This window comes from Lissotriton helveticus, chromosome 12 (assembly GCF_964261635.1).
Source record: "Lissotriton helveticus chromosome 12, aLisHel1.1, whole genome shotgun sequence".
Taxonomy (NCBI): Eukaryota; Metazoa; Chordata; class Amphibia; order Caudata; family Salamandridae; genus Lissotriton; species Lissotriton helveticus.
The window spans coordinates 685,909,818-685,935,631 of NC_136073.1; the positions used below are offsets into that span (position 1 = coordinate 685,909,818).

At 46.3% G+C, this 25,814-nt stretch overlaps 1 protein-coding gene across 2 annotated transcripts in view; it reads left to right on the forward strand.

Annotated features, from left to right (window-relative positions):
* FCSK (fucose kinase) overlaps window positions 1-23,040 on the forward strand; it is a 1,128,763-nt gene extending 1,105,723 nt beyond the window's left edge. For both annotated transcript variants that reach the window (XM_078671586.1, XM_078671587.1), the window contains exon 24: window positions 22,518-23,040. In XM_078671586.1, the coding sequence (XP_078527712.1) occupies window positions 22,518-22,598 (81 nt within the window). In that variant the 3' untranslated portion in view covers window positions 22,599-23,040. The remainder of the gene's footprint in view (window positions 1-22,517) is intronic.
* The last annotated feature ends 2,774 nt before the right edge of the window (window positions 23,041-25,814 follow it).

Sequence of the window (25,814 nt, forward strand, 5' to 3'; positions counted from 1 at the left end):
GTAGGATCAGTGGCATGTAACACAATGCATATAGGATGTATGATAAGTGAACTGTGGCATCTAATACCGTGCAGATAGGCTGTAGGATCAGTGGCATGTAACACAATGCATATAGGATGTATGATAAGTGAACTGTGGCATCTAATACCGTGCAGATAGGCTGTATGATCAGTGGCATGTAACACAATGCATATAGGATGTATGATAAGTGAACTATGGCATCTAATACCATGCAGATAGGATGTATGATCAGTGGCATGTAACACAATGCATAGAGGATGTATGAGAAGTGAACTGTGGCATCTAATACCGTGCAGATAAGATGTATGATCAGTGTCATGTAACACAAAGCATATAGGATGTATGATAAGTGAACTGTGGCATCTAATACCGTGCAGATAGGATGTATGATCAATGGCATGTAACACAATGCATATAGGATGTATGATAAGTGAACTGTGGCATCTAATACCGTGCAGATAGGCTGTATGATCAGTGGCATGTAACACAATGCATATAGGATGTGTGATAAGTGAACTGTGGAGTTTAATACCATGCAGATAGGATGTATGATCAGTGTCATGTAACACAATGCATATAGGATATATGATAAGTGAACTGTGGCATCTAATACCGTGCAGATAGGCTGTATGATCAGTGGCATGTAACACAATGCATATAGGATGTGTGATAAGTGAACTGTGGAGTTTAATACCATGCAGATAGGATGTATGATCAGTGGCATGTAACACAATGCATATAGGATGTATGATAAGTGAACTGTGGCATCTAATACCATGCAGATAGGATGTATGATCAGTGGCATGTAACACAATGCATATAGGATGTATGATAAGTGAACTGTGGCATCTAATACCATGCAGATAGGATGTATGATCAGTGGCATGTAACACAATGCATATAGGATGTATGATAAGTGAACTGTGGCATCTAATACCGTGCAGATAGGCTGTATGATCAGCGGCATGTAACACAATGCATATAGGATGTCTGATAAGTGAACTGTGGCATCTAATACCGCGCAGATAGGCTGTAGGATCAGTGGCATGTAACACAATGCATATAGGATGTATGATAAGTGAACTGTGGCATCTAATACCGTGCAGATAGGCTGTAGGATCAGTGGCATGTAACACAATGCATATAGGATGTATGATAAGTGAACTGTGGCATCTAATACCATGCAGATAGGCTGTCTGATCAGTGGCATGTAACACAATGCATATAGGATGTATGATAAGTGAACTATGGCATCTAATACCGCACAGATAGGCTGTAGGATCAGTGGCATGTAACACAATGCATATAGGATGTATGATAAGTGAACTGTGGCATCTAATACCGTGCAGATAGGCTGTAGGATCAGTGGCATGTAACACAATGCATATAGGATGTATGATAAGTGAACTGTGGCATCTAATACCGTGCAGATAGGCTGTATGATCAGTGGCATGTAACACAATGCATATAGGATGTATGATAAGTGAACTATGGCATCTAATACCATGCAGATAGGATGTATGATCAGTGGCATGTAACACAATGCATAGAGGATGTATGAGAAGTGAACTGTGGCATCTAATACCGTGCAGATAAGATGTATTATCAGTGTCATGTAACACAAAGCATATAGGATGTATGATAAGTGAACTGTGGCATCTAATACCGTGCAGATAGGATGTATGATCAATGGCATGTAACACAATGCATATAGGATGTATGATAAGTGAACTGTGGCATCTAATACCGTGCAGATAGGCTGTATGATCAGTGGCATGTAACACAATGCATATAGGATGTGTGATAAGTGAACTGTGGAGTTTAATACCATGCAGATAGGATGTATGATCAGTGTCATGTAACACAATGCATATAGGATATATGATAAGTGAACTGTGGCATCTAATACCGTGCAGATAGGCTGTATGATCAGTGGCATGTAACACAATGCATATAGGATGTGTGATAAGTGAACTGTGGAGTTTAATACCATGCAGATAGGATGTATGATCAGTGTCATGTAACACAATGCATATAGGATATATGATAAGTGAACTGTGGCATCTAATACCATGCAGATAGGATGTATGATCAGTGGCATGTAACACAATGCATATAGGATGTATGATAAGTGAACTGTGGCATCTAATACCATGCAGATAGGATGTATGATCAGTGGCATGTAACACAATGCATATAGGATGTATGGTAAGTGAACTGTGGCATCTAATACCGTGCAGATAGGATGTATGATCAGTGGCATGTAACACAATGCAGATAGGATGCACGATAAGTGAACCGTAGCAACTAACACTGTACAGATCACATGTATGATATGTGAACCTTGGCATCTAAACTCATGCATACAGGATGTATGATAAGTGAACAGTGGCATGTAACACAATGCATATAGGATGTATGATAAGTGAACTGTGGCATCTAATACCGCGCAGATAGGATGTATGATCAGCGGCATGTAACACAATGCATAGGGGATGTATGATAAGTGAACTGTGGCATCTAATACCGCGCAGATAGGATGTATGATCAATGACATGTAACACAATGCATATAGAATGTATGATAAGTGAACTGTGGCATCTAATAACGTGCAGATAGGATGTATGATCAGTGGCATGTAACACAATGCATATAGGATGTATGATAAGTGAACTGTGGCATCTAATACCGCACAGATAGGATGTATGATCAATGACATGTAACACAATGCATATAGGATGTATGATAAGTGAACTGTGGCATCTAATACCATGCAGATAGGATGTATGATCAGTGGCATGTAACACAATGCATATAGGATGTATGATAAGTGAACTGTGGCATCTAATACCGCGCAGATAGGATATATGATCAATGACATGTAACACAATGCATATAGAATGTATGATAAGTGAACTATGGCATCTAATACCGTGCAGATAGGATGTATGATCAATGGCATGTAACACAATGCAGATAGGATGCACGATAAGTGAACCGTAGCAACTAACACTGTACAGATCACATGTATGATAAGTGAACCTTGGCATCTAAACCCATGCATACAGGATGTATGATAAGTGAACAGTGGCATGTAACACAATGCATATAGCATGTTTGATGAGCAGACACTGGCGTCTTAACACCGTGCAGATGGGAAGTAAACCCTGGCATCTTACACCATGTGGATAGTATGTACGATAACTGAACCCTGACATCTAACACTGTACAGATAGGAAGTAGGATAAGTGAACACTAGTGTGTAACAAAATGCAGGAAGTCTGTACTATATTGTCGTATAATGGAGCATGAATGGGTTGCTCATTTTGCAAAAATATTTAACCCAGAAATGCCTGATAAAAATCAAAGACTCACAGCTGATCCCGTTGCAACCACCATGGCACTAGTTGAATTTAGTAAATCCATCTCCGTGGGGGAAGTATGCATAGCCATTCTCTGCTCCGCATCAAGCAAGGCAGCTGGACCAGATGGGGTGCCAGTAGAGATTGTTAATCACAATTTAGAACTCTGGGCACTGCTGCGTATAAACGTTTTTAGGTCTATAATAGTTGGGGGGCAATAGATTCATGGAGGCAGTCCGTCAATTTCCCCATATATAAAAATAGGAGATAAGAACGTCTCTTCCAATCACCATCCGATTGCACTGCTTTACTCTTAAGGAAAAATCTTTGCTTGGTTAATCTTAGGAAAGTTAGACGCCTGGGCGAGTGAAAACTCCTTTTTTACTAAAGTGCAATATGGGTTTTTCCCAGGAATGGGCACTACAGATCAAGCTTTAAATCTTTGCCTAATCTTGGGTAAATACATCAAGGTTAGGAGAGGGGCCATACATATAGCCTTTATAGACCGCTCCGGTGCCTTTGACTTAGTGGATAGAAACAAATTGTGGGACATTATGGGACATGCGGAAGTGGATTCATCTTGATTGAGTGTCTTAAAAAGTCTCCTTCAAGATACAAATATGAGAGTTTGCTCTTTCCAGTCAGGCGAACAGACTTCCCCCTATCCAAGTTACGTGTGGGGTGAGACAGGGCTGCATCCTTGCACCTTTTCTATTTCTTTTTTACATTAATGCCCTTGACTCCTTTTTAACAAACTGCGTCCCTGATGTCCCAAGAATTGGTTTGAGTCTAGTTCCTGTTTAACCATACATGGACGATGCCGTCCTCTTGGCCCGCATTGCTAGTGGTTTGCAAGCTCTTTTAGATGGGATTCATAGTTTTATGAATCACATGGAGAGGGACAGGGGCTTGACAGGTCCAGCATACGCGCCCCTTGTTACAATAGCGAAAACAGGGGTATGCAGTTCCTAGAGGAAACAGAAGGGGAGGTAGAGAAAGACAATGTACCAGGTGTCCACAATGGAGCAAAGAATAGAGGTGGAGCAGCTCCTATTAGGAGCAAGGGCCCTCACACACCCCTAGAGGTGCCATGCTTCATCATCGGGCAGCTCCCTGTTGGGCCGACGCTGAAATGCCCAACGAGCCCCACGTGACTTCACATCGGCAAAAAGAGAAGACCTCTGGCAAAGAGCCCCCTCATGGGGCCCGTTGGGCTTTGCAGTGCCGACCCAACGAGGAGCTACCCGATAAAGAAAACAATTCATTTTAGCTAGTTGGGTATTTTATTTAGCGCCAATTTGAAATGGGACCCCTTTGATCACTCAAAAGTCCCAATCGATGGAGGCAGTTTGTGAATCTTGGTTTAGATTTGCAAAAAAGTTAGGACATAAACTCCCCAAAGAACTGACCATGTTATACAGAAGTAAATGCCTGTCGGGAAGTACATATGGTGCAGGAGTATGGGGACCTACATACGTAAAGACCCTTCAAGCAGCAGAAAACAAGTTGTTTTTAACTAGGCTTGTAGGACTCCCCAGATCCACATCAAGTTTTATCACTCACAAGATTTCCTAGAAGATACGGTGGGCTTGGCACCCTTCTTGCTGTGGGTTAAAATCTGGTCCACTCCGGAGCGAAGTTTCACTCTGGGAATAGTGGAGAATTGCATGAAACAGACTAAAATGCTAGCTATCTCATGGATTAAGTATATAAAAAACACTTTTCAAGACCTAGGATTATCTAATGTCTTTGAGAATACTAGCAAGATTAGCTCACTCACGAAGGCCTTCGTAAAGGGCACATATCACGCCCACAGAGAAAAGATAAGACTTGAGAAAGTTCTGGACATGGTAACGGTCCATTCATATATCCTGTTGTCAACCTGTGAAGCCATGGAGCGCTATCTATCATGGATAAAAGCACCAGAACACAGATTTTATTTACCTCACATTCGAGTAAATAAGATTCACCTCTTGGCGGCTTTCCCCCTTACTGGGAAATGGTTTGCATTATTACCCTGTTGCCCATGCAGTAGAGTGTCCATGCAGTCCACTAAGCACTTTGTTATTTTGCTCTTTATATTCTGCTTTTAGAACCTGATTTTTATGCCCAGCTTTAGACGGGAAATGTTTTAAAACATGTCAAGAGGTTTATTGTATCTACAATGCTGTAAGTCCCCAACAATCTGTTATGCAGTGTTTAGATTTGGTATTCGGGCAAGGAGCTTAAGGAAAAAAATATGCTGTATGGTCCAGCTATGATGACATGGAAGGGCAATTATGACATACATTTTAGTAATTGATTTCTGTGATTTCAATGTGTGTGATCTGTTTGTTATTGTTTTTAACATGTGATTTTATAGTCTTGTTTGACCAAATGAATATTATTTTAAACCATGTTAAAGGGGCCAGTGAGGGACTAGAGTTAAAAAAAAAGTTATTTTTATCCAGCGCTGCACTGCAAAACAAATCCCCTTTGAGACATACTGGGCCTGATTCACAAAGGTAAACTTAGACTTTTGTGCAAGTTTACTACATTTAGGTATTCACAAACTACGTGCAGAGTTTTACTTCTCCGCACTCCCTATACTTTGTGTGCTGAGTGCTCCACGCCTGGAGACTCTGCAGTCGGGGCGGTGAACTCCACACACATAAGTATAAGGCGTGGGGAATTGTAAAACTCTGCACGTAGTTTGTGAATTATATTTAGTAGTACTACAAAACGCATTACAGAGATCAGTTTGTGAAACAGGCCCTATGTGTCGTTGTTTACCTTGTGACTCCTTTAAAGGGCTTCCTAACCTGCCAGGGCATTAAGTCTGCACTTGTGGCCCATACCAGCATGCTGCCATATTGAGTGAGTGTGAGTTAGAAGGAGGCTGCTACCAACACCATGCTGTGGCTATGGACAGGTACTTGAGCCGAATTAAATGTTTTCTTTCATACTTTGCTGGGCATTGGATTAGTGCTTGGGATTACTAATACTTTAGAGCAGAGTGCAGCATAGTGTCATAATTGTGCTTGCTCAGACGCCAGAGTGTAGTCCAATACCAGCATTTGGCACTGAGCTAGCGCTCCTAGGGAACAGTGTCTCCAAATACAAAGCTTGGATTAGGCCAATAGTGTCAGCGGGACAATAGTGCTGCTGACACCAATCAGAGGCATTGAAATAGTTTCAGGGGCAGAGTTATTATTTTTTACCACAATTCAGTGCAGCAACCAGAGTTGCTAAATTGCACAATGGGGAGAAAGGTGTGCAAAGCCCTACTTATTAATGAGCGGATGATGTTCACTACTCCTGCACTGGCGCACTGTGAAAGCTATAGTAATAACTGTGGGAACCGTGCAATTAAGCCGACACTCACCAGAGAGACGCCGCCACCGCCAGGAGTCACATAAGGGCACCCAGGCACTCGTAAGGACGCCGCCACCGCCAGGAGTCACATAAGGGCACCCAGGCACTCGTGAGGACGCCGCCACCGCCAGGAGTCATCCCACAGCCGAGAACTCGCGCCGCCGCTCCGGGACTACAATTCCCGGCAGCCTACGCGGCGGCGCGCTCTGTGACGCCGAGAGAGCGCCAGGAGGTGCACAAAAACAGCGCTGCACCCGGCGGAGAGGGGGAACCGTGCAATTAAGCCGACACTCACCAGAGAGACGCCGCCACCGCCAGGAGTCACATAAGGGCACCCAGGCACTCGTGAGGACGCCGCCACCGCCAGGAGTCACATAAGGGCACCCAGGCACTCGTGAGGACGCCGCCACCGCCAGGAGTCATCCCACAGCCGAGAACTCGCGCCGCCGCTCCGGGACTACAATTCCCGGCAGCCTACGCGGCGGCGCGCTCTGTGACGCCGAGAGAGCGCCAGGAGGCGCACAAAAACAGCGCTGCACCCGGCAGAGAGGGGGAACCGTGCAATTAAGCCGACACTCACCAGAGAGACGCCGCCACCGCCAGGAGTCACATAAGGGCACCCAGGCACTCGTGAGGACGCCGCCACCGCCAGGAGTCACATAAGGGCACCCAGGCACTCGTGAGGACGCCGCCACCGCCAGGAGTCATCCCACAGCCGAGAACTCGCGCCGCCGCTCCGGGACTACAATTCCCGGCAGCCTACGCGGCGGCGCACTCTGTGACGCCGAGAGAGCGCCAGGAGGCACACAAAAACAGCGCTGCACCCCGCTTCGCGGGACGCGTGCAGGACGCCCGGGGCGAAGCCCGGGCAAAGGGCGGGCCCTCTACGGCCCTCATCGGCAGGAATCGCCAGGGACAGGGCCCAGAAACTTTGCCTAAATCGTTGCCCGTAAGTCAATTATAATTATAACGCATTTGCTTTTTCAGTAAAGCCTCTTTGGGTTCAGCTACCACAGCATCATCTTGTGCAATCCCCCACGTTGCCACTCATCATGTCAAAGGCAAAATCGATCCCAGCAGTCAATACTATTGAAAATTACATGGTCCTGAAGGTTGCAAAGATTAATAGCGACAGGAGATCCTCATTGGGGTTGAGTCTTTCTCCTGAACTGCTATTTGAGGACACGCCTCTACCTACTTCTACTTTTGATATTAGTAATGAGGTATTTCAGACACCTGAGATTAACCCCCTAGCCCAGCTACTGGTAGCTATTATGGACTCAGCTTCTGAGAGTATACCAGGGGAAGAAATAATATTGTTAGAAGAGGAGCCCCCTGTTCCGGTACCAGCTCCTAGAGCTGTTAAGGGGGGGGGGGGGGGGGGGGGGAAAGAACCTCTCAAAACGGGGCGGCCTTCGCTCAAGTAAAAAACGTCCCGATGCATCCTTATCCGGAAATACTGGAGAAGAAACAAGGGGAATTCCTGGAGGGAAGCTACTCTTGGACGAAGAACAACTCAAGAAATTGTTAAATGCCCTAGATAATAAAATTAAAATTATCACCAAACCTCTCCTAAGTAAAATAGACCATCTTACGGAAGAGGTGAATAGACTGGGGGGCCTTCTGCAAAAATCTTTAGAAGAAACTACCAACATTACTAACCAGAAAACTCTCAGAGTTGAATCTAAAATTACACAGACAGCTCCAAGAATAGAACTATTGGAAAACACTCCCCTTATCCCTATGTTGACTACTGATATGGGAGGGGGGGTTGTCAGGGGATCAGATATTAATATCGGTGATCCTGAAGGACCAGGTCAAAGGGACAACCAGGTAGATCCAAATGTAGAGAAAGGGCATGTAGAATTAATTGTGGAGGCATCTCCCCTGATACTCGTTCTGGCAAATGTTCCCCTTTTAGAGCCCGGGCAAGCAGAGAATACTCCTTCTCTGATAAATAAATCACTTCATTGGTTATCGAAGAATATGGCCTTCACCCCGGGAGGTATGGACCAGCTGGCTCAAGAAGTAGTAAAAGCTAGAAGAGTAGAATGGATTGGGGGTGGTATCAAAAAATTCAAAGGGGACTGCGTGGTGTTACATCTTTCTGACCCCGAAGTGCTCCCAAACATCCTTGCAAATATATATCCCCCTCAGCGTAGATCCACAGAAATAGTTCCATTAACACTAGACTTCTTTTATGCAAAAAAAGGGAATTTATTAAACCCCACAGTCCTTAAAACAAAATGGAACCCCGTAGTGAAAAAAGGTAAACCGTTTTTCATAACAAACAACTGGGGTGTACCGATAGAGAACAGATTCTCTGCCCTTTCTGGTCTCAATGAGTGTGATTGACTGAAAGGGCGGATGAGTATAGGTGTGTGTAGGAAGGTAGATCCCTGACTATGGTTGCCCCCAACTTTTTGCCTAGTGTTTTGCTGGTTTTCTGACTTAGTTGACCTGGGGCCCTGCTATTCAGGACCCCAGGCCTACTGCTCTCTCTGTAAAATGGATTCCATGTACCTTAGGTACATATCTAATTGGATACTGAGTCACCTTATCAGTCCCTGTACAGTGTACCTTAGGTACCCAGGGCATAGGTGTACCCAGGGCCTACCAGGGGCTGCAGCATGTATTATGCCACCCCTGGCTGGCCATCCAAATCTGACACAACTGGCTGCTTGACAGCTGGGGCAAGGTGGTGTAATCACCCCTTGCTTTGGATATAGTATACCTATATCTAACCCTAAAATGGACACACAGATCTCCTATCAGTCACTCCTATGGCAGGCCTTAACAATCCTGAAGGCAGAGTGCTTGGAATCGTGTGAGATGGTGCTCTGGCATGAGCTGAGCTTGTCTGCGGCTTTCGGGATCCATCCCTTAGCCGTTTCCATGATATCGCATACCATATACTCTTAAGTGCATTATAATCCTCGCGGTTATATGCCAACTCTGGTATCGCTTTATCAAAACATGTCGAGTAAGGTGTCATACAAATTGGAATACTAACCCCTCGCCAATTCTGGCGACGGGGTTAGCATTCCACCCTTCTAGAGGGACACGACATGTATGTAACCCCTAACCCCGGTTAAAGTCCAACAGAGCCTCAGCTCCACAAAATGGATGCTGCCACCGAGACACAAGTCTGCCCTCCTGCTGCTTGGAGTCCTCCCAGAGCAGGAGATAAGGACAAAGGCTTTCCTGCCAGGGGCGGTGCCAGCACCGTCCCAGACAGGGTTTTGTGTATTGTAGGTAGGCAGGGCTTTAGAGGAAGGTGACTGCACGTGGCACCCCGGTGCTCACTGTGCATAGGCTGGCTGGAACCAGTTCCAGGGTCACTCCAGACCCTGTGCTGGGGAAAAGCCCGCCAAGGAAGTGGGTGTAACCACCCCCCTCCTAGTCCCACCCATAGGGCAGGACTTAGTCGCGTGCCAGCCCCTTTTTACAGGATAAAGGTAGGAACTGGCCCCCTTCCAAATCAGATCATCTTTGAATCCTGAAACTACTTTCCACGAAAGGAACTCAAGACTTCTTCCTAAGATTTCTCCCTTGTGACTAAGGAGTAGTCACCCTGCATCCGCAGGCACCATCTTAAGAACACTGCGGTCTGCTGCAAGTCTCTCCTCCGGATCAAGACTGCCCAGCTCGACGAGAACCGGCTTCCCTAGCACCTCTGACCTCTACCTGCATCATCAGTCACGCTGAGATTCGTGGGTGTGACGAGACCTCGAGGGACCGGCCATCTTCAAGACTGCACGACTTCTTTCCAGCAAGCCCGCCGAGTAATTTCCTGGTGAGTGCTTTGGGGTCCGAGAAGCCCCAACCCTGAGCAGCTCCAGCACCGAAGTACAGCCTCCCAGCATCTCCACGATCTGCGTGGGGCCCTTCTGCTTTTTGCTGCTCACCGCGTTGTTTGGCTACTAGCCCGCTGGCTTGTGGCCTTCTGAACGACGCCCGACGACATTTCTGCTGCTGGTCTGGTTGCTCCAGGCTGGCCCTTGCTCCCTTCCAAAAGAGGAGCACCCCGGACCCTCCTGGTCCACTCAAGACGCCATTTTGAGTCCACCGCGTGGGCTTGAATTAGCCAAGGCTTGTTGCCCAATCCTGGGTAACTTCGACGCCGACAGCTTCATCCATCGTGGGACAGCTCGCCTCTCCATCCTGGTCGCCGACAACGCCTCCTGGTCCGTGAGATCTGCAGAGCCAGCGTCGCCCACTCACCTAGTCGAGGTGACTTCGCCCGGTGCCATCCTGGTGCCCACTTAATCACTGGCTAGTGATTCAAGAACTTGGTCCCCTCTGCTTTCAGGTTTCTTCTTCCTTGATCCAGGCTTGGATCCATCGAACTTTCCTTCACTGGTCACCTGCCCGCAACTTCCTTCTTCCAGGCTCCTGGTCCGGCAACGAGATCCCCGACGTCTTTTCAGACCTATGCAGCTGCAGCCCCTGGGCTAGGTAACTTCGGCACTTCGGTGTCCCAGCATAGCCTCACTATCCTAGGGTCAGGATCCACTGTCGTTTTCTTCCTACCAGGTCGGGTTCGCCCGTGAACACTAACTTTGCCTTTACTAGCTTCCATAGACTTTGTCCCGCATCCCGCGTGAGAGTGCACACTCTGCACCCGAGTCCCCTAGGTCTCCTAGAAGTAATCTAACGATTCCCTAGTCAAGTCCTAGCGATTCCAAAGCCTATTAGTACTGTACTTACCTGCTAGTAATTTCGCATTCCACTTTTAGAATATATGGTTTTTCGTGCCCCTCGGGCATTTGTGTATAACGTGCTAACTTAAGTATTTTCGTAAGAGTTTTGTTGTGTGCCTAGCACCCTGTCCTCATAAAGAGTACAGGGTTGTTGTGATTCTAATAAATACACTGTTTATTTTCATAACACTTGTGTGGTGTCCTTTCACTGGGTGTTCAAGGGGTAATGTGATGGTAAAACAGCTGGCTTAACACGCCCTCTAGAGTCTTAGCCTTAGACTGCTCGTATCCATGCTACTAGGATAGCTGGTCTATAAGGTTGACTTACAACCAATCATCAATAAGGGTTGTTTGGACTGATATATAGTGATCACTAGAATAGTGAACACTGCACATCAGGCCAACTTCTCACATTGGTGGCAGCGGTGGGATTTGAGCTTGCTGTTGTTTTACCACACATGCCCTAAGAATATCTTGTGAAAGATCACATAAGTACTAAAGGTACATATAACTTAGCTTAGAATACTCTGAGTTCTACTGAACCAGCTGTTGTAGCTCCTAGGGCTTAGCACACCCTAAACTACAACTCTAGCAAGGGATCAGTAGGCAAACATATAGTGTAGGTAAGTGCACCACTTACACCTCACTAGAAAAGCATGTCTACCCAGGGAGATTCTACTGAGACTCCCCTGGTCAGTGTTGACCCTCCACAGGTCACTTCAAGATATGCAGCTCTCAGTTTCCAGGAGATGAGACAAATCTGTGTCTCCAGAAAACTGAAGCAGGGGTCTAACCCCACCATTCCCTTTCTGATAGGTCTCTTAGAGACATATGATGCCAGAAAGCTTTCTCAGTTACATGAGAACATGCCAGCCTTAGAGGGAACCTCTGGGGATCCAGACCTCCCCAACACTGCTACTGCAGTTGAGGAGGAGGAGGATCAGGAGGAACTCTCTGGGGATGAGGTAGACAAAGGTCTTGAGGTAGTCAGAAGGCTAACCAGGACCAACTTAGACTTACTTGGGCTAGGATCTGGGGGACCCCCAGTACTGACCCGAAGTGGGCCTAACCTTGGAGTTAGGAGAGATAGATCTCTTTCTAGGGACTCCAATAGATCTCTGCACTCTAATGCCTCTTCTCAGGGGAGAAGGAATCCTCCACAGAGGAGATTTACTTCCCCTCAGAGAAAAGAGCATGAAGCTAGAATGAGACAAGCTGAACTGAGGATTGAAAGGGAAGAACTTGCCCTGGCCAAAGAGAAGCTTGCCTTTGCTAGAGAGCAGCAGATGAGTGGGCTAGCTCCCACTGGTGGCAGCAATCTCCCAAGAGATAGAGAGAAGGGTTTAGATACTAAACACCTGACTAAGATAGTGCCCCCCTTTAAGCAAGGGGATGACATCCAGAAATGGATGGCTGCTTTGGAGAGGGCCTGCACTGTGCAGTGCATTCCCCAGAGTCAGTGGGCAGCTATACTGTGGCTCTCCTTTGATGGTAAAGGTAGAGATAAGCTCCTCACTACAAGAGTGGAGGATGCTAATGATTACCAGGTCCTGAAAAATGCACTGGTTGATGGGTTTGGCTTAACCACTGAGCAGTACAGGTTGCTGTTCAGAGACACCCAGAAAACTCAGTCTCAGGACTGGTCTGACTTTGTTGATTGTGCCACTAAGGCTTTGGAAGGCTGGCTACTGGGTAGTAAGGTTACTGATTTCAAAGGATTGTATAATCTAATTATGAGAGAGCAAGTCTTAAATAATTGTCAGAACCAGTTATTACACCAGCACCTGGTAGACTCTGATCTGACCTCTCCACAAGAATTGGGTAAGAGGGCAGACAAATGGGTCAGAACCAGGATTAGGCCCAAGAACCAAGGTGGTGACCAGAAAAAGGAATCAACCAAGCCTCAAGAGAAGGGTGGGAATAAATCTACAGATCAAACCACATCAGGGCCCCAAAAATCCTCTGAGGGGGGTGGGTCCCAGAATCCTTCCAACAACCAGAAGAAACCTTATTGTTATCCCTGTAAACAGGTGGGTCATTTAAAAACTGACAGCAGTTGCCCCAAGAATAACAATAAGGAAAACATACCCCCAAGTAACATTCCCAAACCTCCTGTTACTACTAGTAGTAATCCCCCAGGTGGTGGGAGTGCCCCCAAGAATTTGGGTGCATTTACTTTGGGAGTTCCTGGGGACTCTGGCCTAACCAGGTCCCCTGACTTAGATACTCTTGTCTGTGAGACTGGCATGGGGTTTGCCAACTTCACAACTTGTCCCAAACTTTGGGCAAGTACAGACAGGAGCCCCTCATCAATGGTATAAAAGTTGAGGCCTATAGAGATACAGGGGCTAGCATCACTATGGTGACTGAGAGCCTAGTCCCCTCAAGGCAACTTTTACCTGGTGCCACATACCAGGTGACCAATATTGATGGAGTACAGAGAGATCATCCCATGGCAGTGGTCAATCTCAGCTGGGGAGGTGTCACTGGCCACAAGAGAGTGGCAGTGTCACCAAACTTACCTGTAGATTGCCTACTGGGGAATGATTTAGAGCTCTCAGCCTGGGCTGAAGTTGAGCAAGAAACCCATTCTAAAATGGTAAACATCCATGGTAAGGTTAGTGGGGCAGTGATAGCCACAGCCCCAGTCCAAGATATCCTCCCTGAACAGGTCAGGAGGGCTGTGCCAGTCACAACCCAATCTCAGACAACTTCCTTCCCAGAACAGGTTGTCAAGGCTGTGATGGTCACAGCCCACACCCAAACTGAGCCCCCTCCTGAAAAGGTTGGGAGAGTTGTGATGGCCACAGCTCAAACTCAGACAGAGGATAGTGTTGTGAAGCCTGAAACTATGGATTACTCCACTCAGACAGAGAGCATTGAGGAGGAAGAGAAATCTCCCTCCCACCAGACTTTAGGAAAGGATCAGCCTCCTCAGGGAACTGATCTGACCCCTTGTGAAGAAACTGCCACAGAGGTAGTCAGGCCTAGCCTGGCAGAACCCCTGATGTCAGTGGACCCTTCCAAGGTGGGACCCAGTCTGGAGCAGGTAACCTGCCCCTCTCTACCCTGCCTCAGTCAGCCCAGGGCTGTAGAGGTCAGGGAGGCCAGTGTTGGACCCCAAAGGGCCCCCTGTCCAAAAGAACTTCCCAATCAACAGACTAAGGGCACTGAAGCTAGTAATCCTAGCCAAGTGAAAATAAAACATACTCCTGAGGGATCCCCCTTAAAATTAGTTAGGGACCTCCCACAGATGGACACTGTTGGGCACAGCCAAACTTGGGACCTGAGGGCCCCAACCCTGACCTGTCCCTCCAGTAAGCCAAACAGAGGGACCCAACCTCCAGCTGTAGGTAGCCAGAGGTTGACCCTGAGAGCCCAAAACAACTCAGTCTTGGAAAGAAAGGCCTCTATGGTGGAAAGTGATTGGAGGAAGCTGAGCCCAAAATTAGTGGAGCCTCACTTCAGTACTCCATTTCAGCACCAGCCTTTTACTTTGCCAAAACACACCACAGGTAGAGATTCCCTATGGTGGAGACCCTCAGACACCCTTAGGGTGAGGGATTGCTTAGTGGACCATGAGATAGGGGGTAACCATGCCAGTGCTGGTACTTCCTTATATGGCCACTCAGGCAATATAGGCTTACCTGGCAAGGCTAGCCTTATCTCCTTTCGTTTGGGGGGGGGGGGTTATGTAGGAAGGTAGATCCCTGACTATGGTTGCCCCCAACTTTTTGCCTAGTGTTTTGCTGGTTTTCTGACTTAGTTGACCTGGGGCCCTGCTATTCAGGACCCCAGGCCTACTGCTCTCTCTGTAAAATGGATTCCATGTACCTTAGGTACATATCTAATTGGATACTGAGTCACCTTATCAGTCCCTGTACAGTGTACCTTAGGTACCCAGGGCATAGGTGTACCCAGGGCCTACCAGGGGCTGCAGCATGTATTATGCCACCCCTGGCTGGCCATCCAAATCTGACACAACTGGCTGCTTGACAGCTGGGGCAAGGTGGTGTAATCACCCCTTGCTTTGGATATAGTATACCTATATCTAACCCTAAAATGGACACACAGATCTCCTATCAGTCACTCCTATGGCAGGCCTTAACAATCCTGAAGGCAGAGTGCTTGGAATCGTGTGAGATGGTGCTCTGGCATGAGCTGAGCTTGTCTGCGGCTTTCGGGATCCATCCCTTAGCCGTTTCCATGATATCGCATACCATATACTCTTAAGTGCATTATAATCCTCGCGGTTATATGCCAACTCTGGTATCGCTTTATCAAAACATGTCGAGTAAGGTGTCATACGAATTGGAATACTAACCCCTCGCCAATTCTGGCGACGGGGTTAGCATTCCACCCTTCTAGAGGGACACAACATGTATGTAACCCCTAACCCCGGTTAAAGTCCAACAGAGCCTCAGCTCCACAAAATGGATGCTGCCACCGAGACACAAGTCTGCCCTCCTGCTGCTGGGAGTCCTCCCAGAGCAGGAGATAAGGACAAAGGGTTTCCTGCCAGGGGCGGTGCCAGCACCGTCCCAGACAGGGTTTTGTGTATTGTAGGTAGGCAGGGCTTTAGAGGAAGGTGACTGCACGTGGCACCCCGGTGCTCACTGTGCATAGGCTGGCTGGAACCAGTTCCAGGGTCACTCCAGACCCTGTGCTGGGGAAAAGCCCGCCAAGGAAGTGGGTGTAACCACCCCCCTCCTAGTCCCACCCATAGGGCAGGACTTAGTCGCGTGCCAGCCCCTTTTTACAGGATAAAGGTAGGAACTGGCCCCCTTCCAAATCAGATCATCTTTGAATCCTGAAACTACTTTCCACTAAAGGAACTCAAGACTTCTTCCTAAGATTTCTCCCTTGTGACTAAGGAGTAGTCACCCTGCATCCGCAGGCACCATCTTAAGAACACTGCGGTCTGCTGCAAGTCTCTCCTCCGGATCAAGACTGCCCAGCTCGACGAGAACCGGCTTCCCTGGCACCTCTGACCTCTACCTGCATCATCAGTCACGCTGAGATTCGTGGGTGTGACGAGACCTCGAGGGACCGGCCATCTTCAAGACTGCACGACTTCTTTCCAGCAAGCCCGCCGAGTAATTTCCTGGTGAGTGCTTTGGGGTCCGAGAAGCCCCAACCCTGAGCAGCTCCAGCACCGAAGTACAGCCTCCCAGCATCTCCACGATCTGCGTGGGGCCCTTCTGCTTTTTGCTGCTCACCGCGTTGTTTGGCTACTAGCCCGCTGGCTTGTGGCCTTCTGAACGACGCCCGACGACATTTCTGCTGCTGGTCTGGTTGCTCCAGGCTGGCCCTTGCTCCCTTCCAAAAGAGGAGCACCCCGGACCCTCCTGGTCCACTCAAGACGCCATTTTGAGTCCACCGCGTGGGCTTGAATTAGCCAAGGCTTGTTGCCCAATCCTGGGTAACTTCGACGCCGACAGCTTCATCCATCGTGGGACAGCTCGCCTCTCCATCCTGGTCGCCGACAACGCCTCCTGGTCCGTGAGATCTGCAGAGCCAGCGTCGCCCACTCACCTAGTCGAGGTGACTTCGCCCGGTGCCATCCTGGTGCCCACTTAATCACTGGCTAGTGATTCAAGAACTTGGTCCCCTCTGCTTTCAGGTTTCTTCTTCCTTGATCCAGGCTTGGATCCATCGAACTTTCCTTCACTGGTCGCCTGCCCGCAACTTCCTTCTTCCAGGCTCCTGGTCCGGCAACGAGATCCCCGACGTCTTTTCAGACCTATGCAGCTGCAGCCCCTGGGCTAGGTAACTTCGGCACTTCGGTGTCCCAGCATAGCCTCACTATCCTAGGGTCAGGATCCACTGTCGTTTTCTTCCTACCAGGTCGGGTTCGCCCGTGAACACTAACTTTGCCTTTACTAGCTTCCATAGACTTTGTCCCGCATCCCGCGTGAGAGTGCACACTCTGCACCCGAGTCCCCTAGGTCTCCTAGAAGTAATCTAACGATTCCCTAGTCAAGTCCTAGCGATTCCAAAGCCTATTAGTACTGTACTTACCTGCTAGTAATTTCGCATTCCACTTTTAGAATATATGGTTTTTCGTGCCCCTCGGGCATTTGTGTATAACGTGCTAACTTAAGTATTTTCGTAAGAGTTTTGTTGTGTGCCTAGCACCCTGTCCTCATAAAGAGTACAGGGTTGTTGTGATTCTAATAAATACACTGTTTATTTTCATAACACTTGTGTGGTGTCCTTTCACTGGGTGTTCAAGGGGTAATGTGATGGTAAAACAGCTGGCTTAACACGCCCTCTAGAGTCTTAGCCTTAGACTGCTCGTATCCATGCTACTAGGATAGCTGGTCTATAAGGTTGACTTACAACCAATCATCAATAAGGGTTGTTTGGACTGATATATAGTGATCACTAGAATAGTGAACACTGCACATCAGGCCAACTTCTCACAGTGTGGATAAAACTGCAGGGTCTCAAGTAAGGGGAATAGGTGTTGCTATGAAGTCTATTGCAACTAAATCTAGTAATGAGGGGACACCTAGTTCTAGAGGGGATCATTATAGTACTGTGGGGCATTTGACATTGATTCACTGCAGCATTGAATGCAGAGGCGAAATTAGCCCCCCCTCTAATCTGACCAATACCCCCCATGCCTATCCCTCCCTTCATGGGAGGGATAGGCAGTTAAAGACAGGTCTTAAATTTCTTTCGTGGAATCTGGCGGGAATTAATTCTAAACTTGAGTCCCCCGAATGGTGTGAATTTATAGATAGCCATGATGTTATAATGTTTCAGGAGACTTGGGAGTGACCGCCGTTTATCGGCAGGGCTTTTTAAATTTTTTTGCCCCTGCAAAAAAGAACCCAAAAGGGCGGCCCTCAGGGGGACTAATTATATGGGTACGCCAATCATTAAAATGTTCCATCAAAGTGAGGCCAGTTAGCAACTATGATCTACTCCCAATCGTGATAACATGGGCTGATCGTCAAGACATGGTCCTTTATAACATCTACGCCAGGGGAACTCAAGGGGGTAAAGCTGCCGAGGTGGTAGTAGTATTAGATAACGACCTAGAGAATCTTCCACCGCATACCACCATTATAGTGGGGGGAGACATGAATACCACGTTTGAACCACTAGGCAATGAGGATAACAAATTGTCCCTAGAGGAAGACAGTAAATGGGGAGTCCCTCAATTGGATTTACCTGTGATAAAGAAATGGACTGAGGTGGCTATACAAGTCAAGAGTATGTGCTTGGCCAGGGGGTTGAGGGCAGTAAACGGCCGCACCCCCTCAGACCTACAGGGTGCGCACACCTTTGACAACACAAGGTCAAGTAGTCGGATAGACTACATCCTTGTAGATGTCAGAGTCTGGAATAAGATAATAGACATGAAAGTGATGTCTAGATTAGAGAGCGATCACAATCCATTGTGCTTGCTCTTTAACCAGGACCCAAATAAAAGTCCACCTATTCAGGAAGGGGGTGTTATCCCGCTAGATGTCATCTCAACCAACAACCTCCGACATATTAGATGGGCAACATTGATGGATAAGCCAGGAGATATGCAGGACTTATTGGAGGCTGTTGAAAAAGAGGTCAGCAGTTTGCAGGTTCACTGTAATGAATTAAATTTTAATAAATTAATCGAAGAGTCACATCCTAAGTTTGTTGTTAAGTTACAGGGGTTTTTCCTAAAAAAGGCACATAAGGGGAAAGGCGCCGGCCCCCAGAGATATCGAGGATGGTATGACCATTCCTGTAGAAAGGCACGGCAGAACCTTAGCCTAGCCCTGAGGACTAAAGAAGGTGTGCTGAAGGCCAGGGATGATTATAGGAAAGTACAAGCTAGGGCAAAAAGGTTGTGGGATGAGAATCAATGGTTAGATCTTAAAAAAGCCTGTGCAGCTAAACAACAGAAAGAGTTTTGGGCCATTTTAAAATGGGGTAGGGGGGAATGGCAGAGTGTCCGAAAAATTATGTTCCACAAGAAGCATGGGTGGACTTTTTTAAACCCCAATATGCTGATAACTCGATTTCGACACCCCATCCGCTCCCCAAAATGGTCTTTTACAGACACGAAATATTCTCTTTGAGAGATGTAAATGTAGCATTGGACGGGGTGACTAGAGGCAGGGCTCCAGGTATTGATGGAATACCGGCAGATGTATTTTTATCTGACCGGGCTAACTGGTGCCAATATTTTTTATGGCTTGCAAATTCTATCGCACAAGGAGCTATGATACCATCTTCATGGAAGGGTGCGGAGATTATTCCTGTTTTTAAAAAAGGGGATAAGGCTTTACCAAATAACTATAGGCCCATCAGCCTTATCGACACAGCACAAAAACTGATGGGTAGAATGATACAAAATAAAATACAAGCCTGGATAGATGATAAGGATATCCTTTCCCCGTACCAAGCCGGTTTCCGACCCTTAACTAGCTCCGTTGACCAGGTATTCCACTTTTTAACTCTCTACTGGAAAAATGTGTCTCTGACAAATGGCCCACTATATGCTGTCTTCGTAGATCTGAAGGCAGCATTTGATTTAGTACCCAGACAAAAACTTTGGATTGTTTTAAGTGATCTTGGCATTAGCCCCGAGTTATTGACTTTGCTCGTGCGTATGCACGAAAATAACTACGCAAGAATTAGGTGGGGGGGACAGGGAGACGTCACAGATTCCTTCCCCGTGGAGCGAGGGGTAAGGCAGGGATGTGTCCTGGCCCCCGCCTTGTTCTCTCTCTATATTAATGGCGTAGTAGATTTTTTAAAGAAATCTCCAACAGATGCTCCATTGCTAGATGGGGAGCGGGTTCCAGTATTAATGTTTGCTGATGACACTCTACTGGTTTCACGGACCCCCAGTGGTCTACAAAAGACAATTGATGCATTTGGAGAATTCTGTCGGATTCGGGGTTTGGAGATAAATACCTCAAAGACCAAGTTCATGAATTTGAATCCCGCTAAGCAATTCAAGGGAAAAATATATTTTAATGGGTGTTTTTTGGAAGAAGTGAATGCTTTTACCTACCTTGGCATTTCTTTGCAGGGCAATATGAATTGGAAATCTCATTTGGATTTTGTGATCTTAAAGTTCCACCAGCTGGCTGGGGCCATAGCGCAAAAATATAAATCTTCATTAACAAAACCTATTCAGCCCATAATGGAGGTTTATAGTATGAAAGTGCTGGGCGCCTGTCTTTATGGATCAGAGCTATGGGGCTTCACCAATCTGAGCGCTTTGACTATTGCAGAAAACAAATTTTTTCGCCGGTTGGTTGGTGTCCCACAGAGTACCCCATCGATTCCGCTCCTATATGACCTTGGGAGGAAAAAGATTGAAGATATGGCTCGATTGCGCCCACTTCTATATTGGAGGCACATAAAGACTACGCCAGAATTGAGCCATTATGCGTCAGCTCTTATGGACATTGTTGAATCTGATCGGTTCCATAAAATAGCTTGGCTCAAAGAAATTAGGAACTTGCTTCAAAAGTTGCTCCTAGATCACTTATGGACTGCCATTGACCCCTCCGCTTTTCCATCTAAAGCGATACTGAAAAAAATGTATTGGAACAAGGTATGTCACTCCGCTTTAATTTCCGATCATCCGTCTATGATGGTATCCCAGTACCTGGAGATAAAAACAATCCCAAAATATGAATTGTACTGGGATCTGATTACAAAACCCATGGACAGAAAGCTGTACTTCCAGTTAGAGTTGGTTCTCTACCTCTAAATACTTTCACTTTTAAATGGTCACCAGGCAATGTAAATACATGTTGTCACTGTAAGGTACATGTTGAAGACATCCCACATTTTTTGTTTGTTTGCCCATTATATGCTGCCCCATGAGGTAGATGGCTAAAACCGGTTTGCAGGAATATGGGTACAAGAAAGCACCTAGAAGCATTGAGAATATTAAGATCAAATTGTGCTCCTAATCTTGCAATCGCTTTAGCCAAATACTTGGGATGGGCCTGGATAATTCGCATGCGCACTTTAAACTCCAACTGATTAATTAAGATGGATTATATTTATTCTAGGACTAGCCCCATTTCCTCATGAACTAAGTATTGTGACTCTAACTTCCTTTTTTAAATGAATGTATTTTAAAATGTAAATATTCGCCAGCATTTTTTTCGTACTTGATTGTATTTAATGTGTATTTTAGGTTGATCTTAAAGTTTAGTATAGTATTTATAATTGTTTAGGATAGGGGAAAATGCTTTTATGACAATGCTGTCGAATAAAGTATTGAAACTTGGTAATAACTGTGTTGAGCGCCAGGATACCCGTAGGGTGGCAGTAGCGCTATACAAGAATATTTACAATTACCATTTTTACTATTACAAAGCTGCAGAGCTTCTCGCACAATATTTGCACCGTGGTGCAGTCATGTGAGCATGCTTTCTAGCATTAAGATACATTGTACTGGAAGCATAGCATTGAAATACAAAATCATATGCCTAGACAAATGCTTAAAATGTCCATGTATTGTATGTATGCTATACAGTACAGCATGTATGCACATATGCAATGTGTGGAGAAATTAAACCATTTTTCTTGTTAGCACCTGCTTCAAGGAGACATTATATTTTGATGCAAAGCCTGGTCGCGCTATCTTAGTAGATTGGGCTTGGTGTCAAACACTACATATGGTGCTTGCATAAGTTGCCCCCTAGTAATGATGCCCTGTTGTCACAAAGCAGCGAAAACGCTATTTACAGTGAGAAAGTACCCTTTTCCAGCACAATCTACTTTTTTTGCTGGAAAGTAAATACCCTTGTAAGAGTCTGTGACGCTTTGCTTGACTTTGCCCCAGCACAAAACCTTACTAAATATGGCGCTCAGAGAGAAGTGCTGCTTGCACATGGCATGGCGCGGGGTGAGCCCGTGCTCAAAGGCAAGAGTTACTTGAACATAATGCTGTAGAATGAGGTCACTGCTAGTCCAGATGCACTGCCTGCTCCAAACTGGGATCCCACTGCCTGCTGACTACCATGGACTCACCATGACTGTTTCTCTTGTGAAAGGGTGATGTGATGACAGCGAAGTCTTGTTGGCCTCACCTTTGTCTTGTCTGTTACAGGGTCTGGGAAAGTTCAGTCTGCATCCTGTCGAGGTGGACACAGTGGGCCTGTCTCTTCGGTTGGAGCCAGGTGAGGAGTGAGGCGATTCTGAACCACAAAGCTTGGAGAAAACAGAAAGCGACTCCTCCGTGAGTGAGTAGAGTGTCGGACATCTGTGCAACGGACATCAAGATGGAAACCAGAACCACTTCCAAGACATCTATGAAGTTCACTCTTCTTTACACTTTGAGGAAACAAAACTCCCTGCTGAGAGCAGAGTTGGCGATTGTTGTCTAGGGATGAGGGATAGGCTTGCCAGTTTTAGCATTAGGTAATCACACAGGTGCATTCTGGGACAGCAGCTTTGATGTTCTTCACCAAAGGAGCAGGACTGACTGTTCTCTGTGGACACTGGAGAATGCAGATGACTTTGTCAAATGGGGGACGCCTTAAGGACGCTTAAGGCTTAGTTAAGGAAAATCTAATGAATCATTTATTTTTCAATTGCCCATTTTGTTAAAATAAATCTATATCTGAAACAAAGATCCAGATGTGCATTTACTTTGTAACCCAGCTGTGTGCGCTTTCTGAAGAAGGCGCATTATCAGTAGGAGAGGACTGCAGCTGAAACGGTCTTCCATCCAGCACAGGTGATTCCCGTGATATCTCCATAGTTCCAAATAACTAATTCCGAAAGTTAGGTCACTTTTATCAAAATATTCCACAGATGGGTTTTGTTCATTCACAGGAATCGAAAACGTTGCACTTTCCTTAGGGAAGAGACCGTAGAAAAGTCAATACTTATAAAGGCTGTAAAGGCTTCTGTGTTTTGCTATTGTACTGAGTTTTAAGGCCTAAATGAAAAGTTATATAAACATTAGAGCATAGCTCTATTACTTTTATGATTTTCGACTGATTGGCTTTTCCACAGAAGTTACGTGGTTCAGAGTACTACTTTTAATAATGGTATGCCTGGTCAGTAATACATATAATCTACATTTGTAAAGCGCGTACCATCACCCGTTAGGGTCTCTAGGCGCTGGGGGCCGTCAGGAAGATTAAGTAATAATCAATCATCATGATTAAGATCAGTAATACAAATGAAATCCTTCTGCAGTCATGTGTATAAGTTACTTATATAGTTGCTCTAATTGTATTTGGATGGCCAGAACTGGTGAATACTATTTCTGTAGCCTTTACTCCATTTCCAGAGTTGTTTAATGTACATATCCAGTGTTCTTGATCTGATAGAGACATTCAGATCAAGTGTCAGGCTGGATCAGGGAACTTTTGATTGAGCAATGCCCTTGCGTGCCGGGAGGTGGCGTCGGTCAGCTCTGCATGACACCATCATCCACGCCGAAAGTGACATCACCTATATAGGCACCACCATGGCGTGCTGACGTCAGTTCTTTTCTTTCAGCGCCAGCTAGCGCAGATCCCTGAAGAGAGCTACCATCTGTCACTTTTTGACAGGCTTTTTTTTACATTTTGTAGATGATTTTTGGTGTGTAGGTTTTCCTTTGATGTCGAAGAAGACATCTGGATTCAAACCATGCGGCACCTTCCACCGCACCGTGTCAGTGACTGATCCACACTTAATTTGTCTCTGGAGCACAACCAAGACTTGACGTCGTGCTCCGACTACCGGGACACGTCTCTGAAGGCTTTGAGGAAGCGGTCCCTAAAGCTGCTTCGGGAGTCCTAAGCCCTCACTGCTGGACCCTTTACAAGACCAACTTGAGCACGAAATGGACTGGTATGAGGAACTGGGTGAGGCAAGTGGACTGGTTACCTCCACGGATTCTGGCCTGCTTTCTCCCCTACCATGGATACAGAAGAGGGAGCTTCATATGCTGTGGTGGTGAGGACAGCCAAGGTCCTGGACCTTCAGCTCCTTTCGGTGGACATCAAGACAAACAGCTGGGTGTCTTCTCCTCTGAACCCCTTCTGTTTTACAATGAGGTATTAACTGATGTCCTTTTGGGCACCGGGTCCAAACCCAGCACCCCTGTGAATAGGCTAATCGCCCGCCGCCATCGCCTGCACCGGCTCAACCCGAAATGTCTCACCAATCACCCTACCCCTGAGAGCTTGGTGGTCCAAGCTTCTGCCTCACAAGGCGTGTTCCCTTCTTCACCCCCGGACTTGGAATCTAAGAGGTTAGATAGTTGGGGCAAGAAAATTTTTTCTTCCACCAGCCTTCCATTGCAGTCCGTAAACACTGCACGCCTATTGGGCCATTATGCCCACTCTTTGTGGGAAACGGTCGTGCGGGTGCTTCCACAGGTTCCGGAGGAGAACTTTGTTTTTCTCTCCCAAGTGGTATCGGATGGGTGAGATGCATGCATTTTCTCCATTCGTTGAGGGCTTGAGACCATTGACTTGCTTGGCAAGGGGGATATAATTGTTTTTTCAAAAGTTAAATAAGTAGTGCCTTACAAACAATGTTTAAACTTCTGCTTTTTTCAGATCAAAAGTTGTTCCATCATTATTTTTTAGGTGTGAAGTGTATAGCACTTGCACCATTCATGACAAACATTGTATTCTATTCTTACTTTGCACGGATTTGGGCAGCCTCCTTCAGCCATTGACTTCTTTTGCTCTGGAATGTAGTCATTGGCTTGACAAACCATCAATTACAACTTGATTAGCCACATGATCACAATTTTTCAATTGGTTATTTGGTTGTGTCACTCTGCCTCACCCAGAATGCATGAGGGACTATTTTGTTCTGCAACGATTCTTTATTGGCATATCAACAGCATTGCATTACCAAGCGCCCATCATAAAGGACACTGGACAGGAAATCAGTAAACCAACAAACAACAAAAGAAGAAAGGGAAAACAACAAATAACAACAAGCATTTACAATGCAATGGTTTCGCCTTTGGAAAAGTTAGAGCTATTGGCATTGTAAATGACAAAATTTGTATTTATGTGTTGGTTTTGAAAACATTGTCATTTACATTGCCATTAGCTTAATCTCTCGCAAATGTGAGACCTATTGTACCCTACGGCAATTTTGGGCGCCTCTCTGACCTATCCTCGGAGCAATCATCTCTCTGCAAGGCTTTAATTCGTCATTAATGATACCATATGGGGCTGCAGTATAATCAGTAACTCTAAGGCAGGCCAGTAAACAAACGTCTACAAAGCAAATGATAGCATGCAGCCTCTTGAAAGAGATCTATTCCTTACAATAGTCTGCGGGAAAGGAACAAAGCGCCGAACTGGGTTAGCCTAAGAGTAGATAAAACTTTTCATATCAAAGCAATTCGTGCGCGTCCTTTTATCTCAGTCCCCAGTGACCTTCT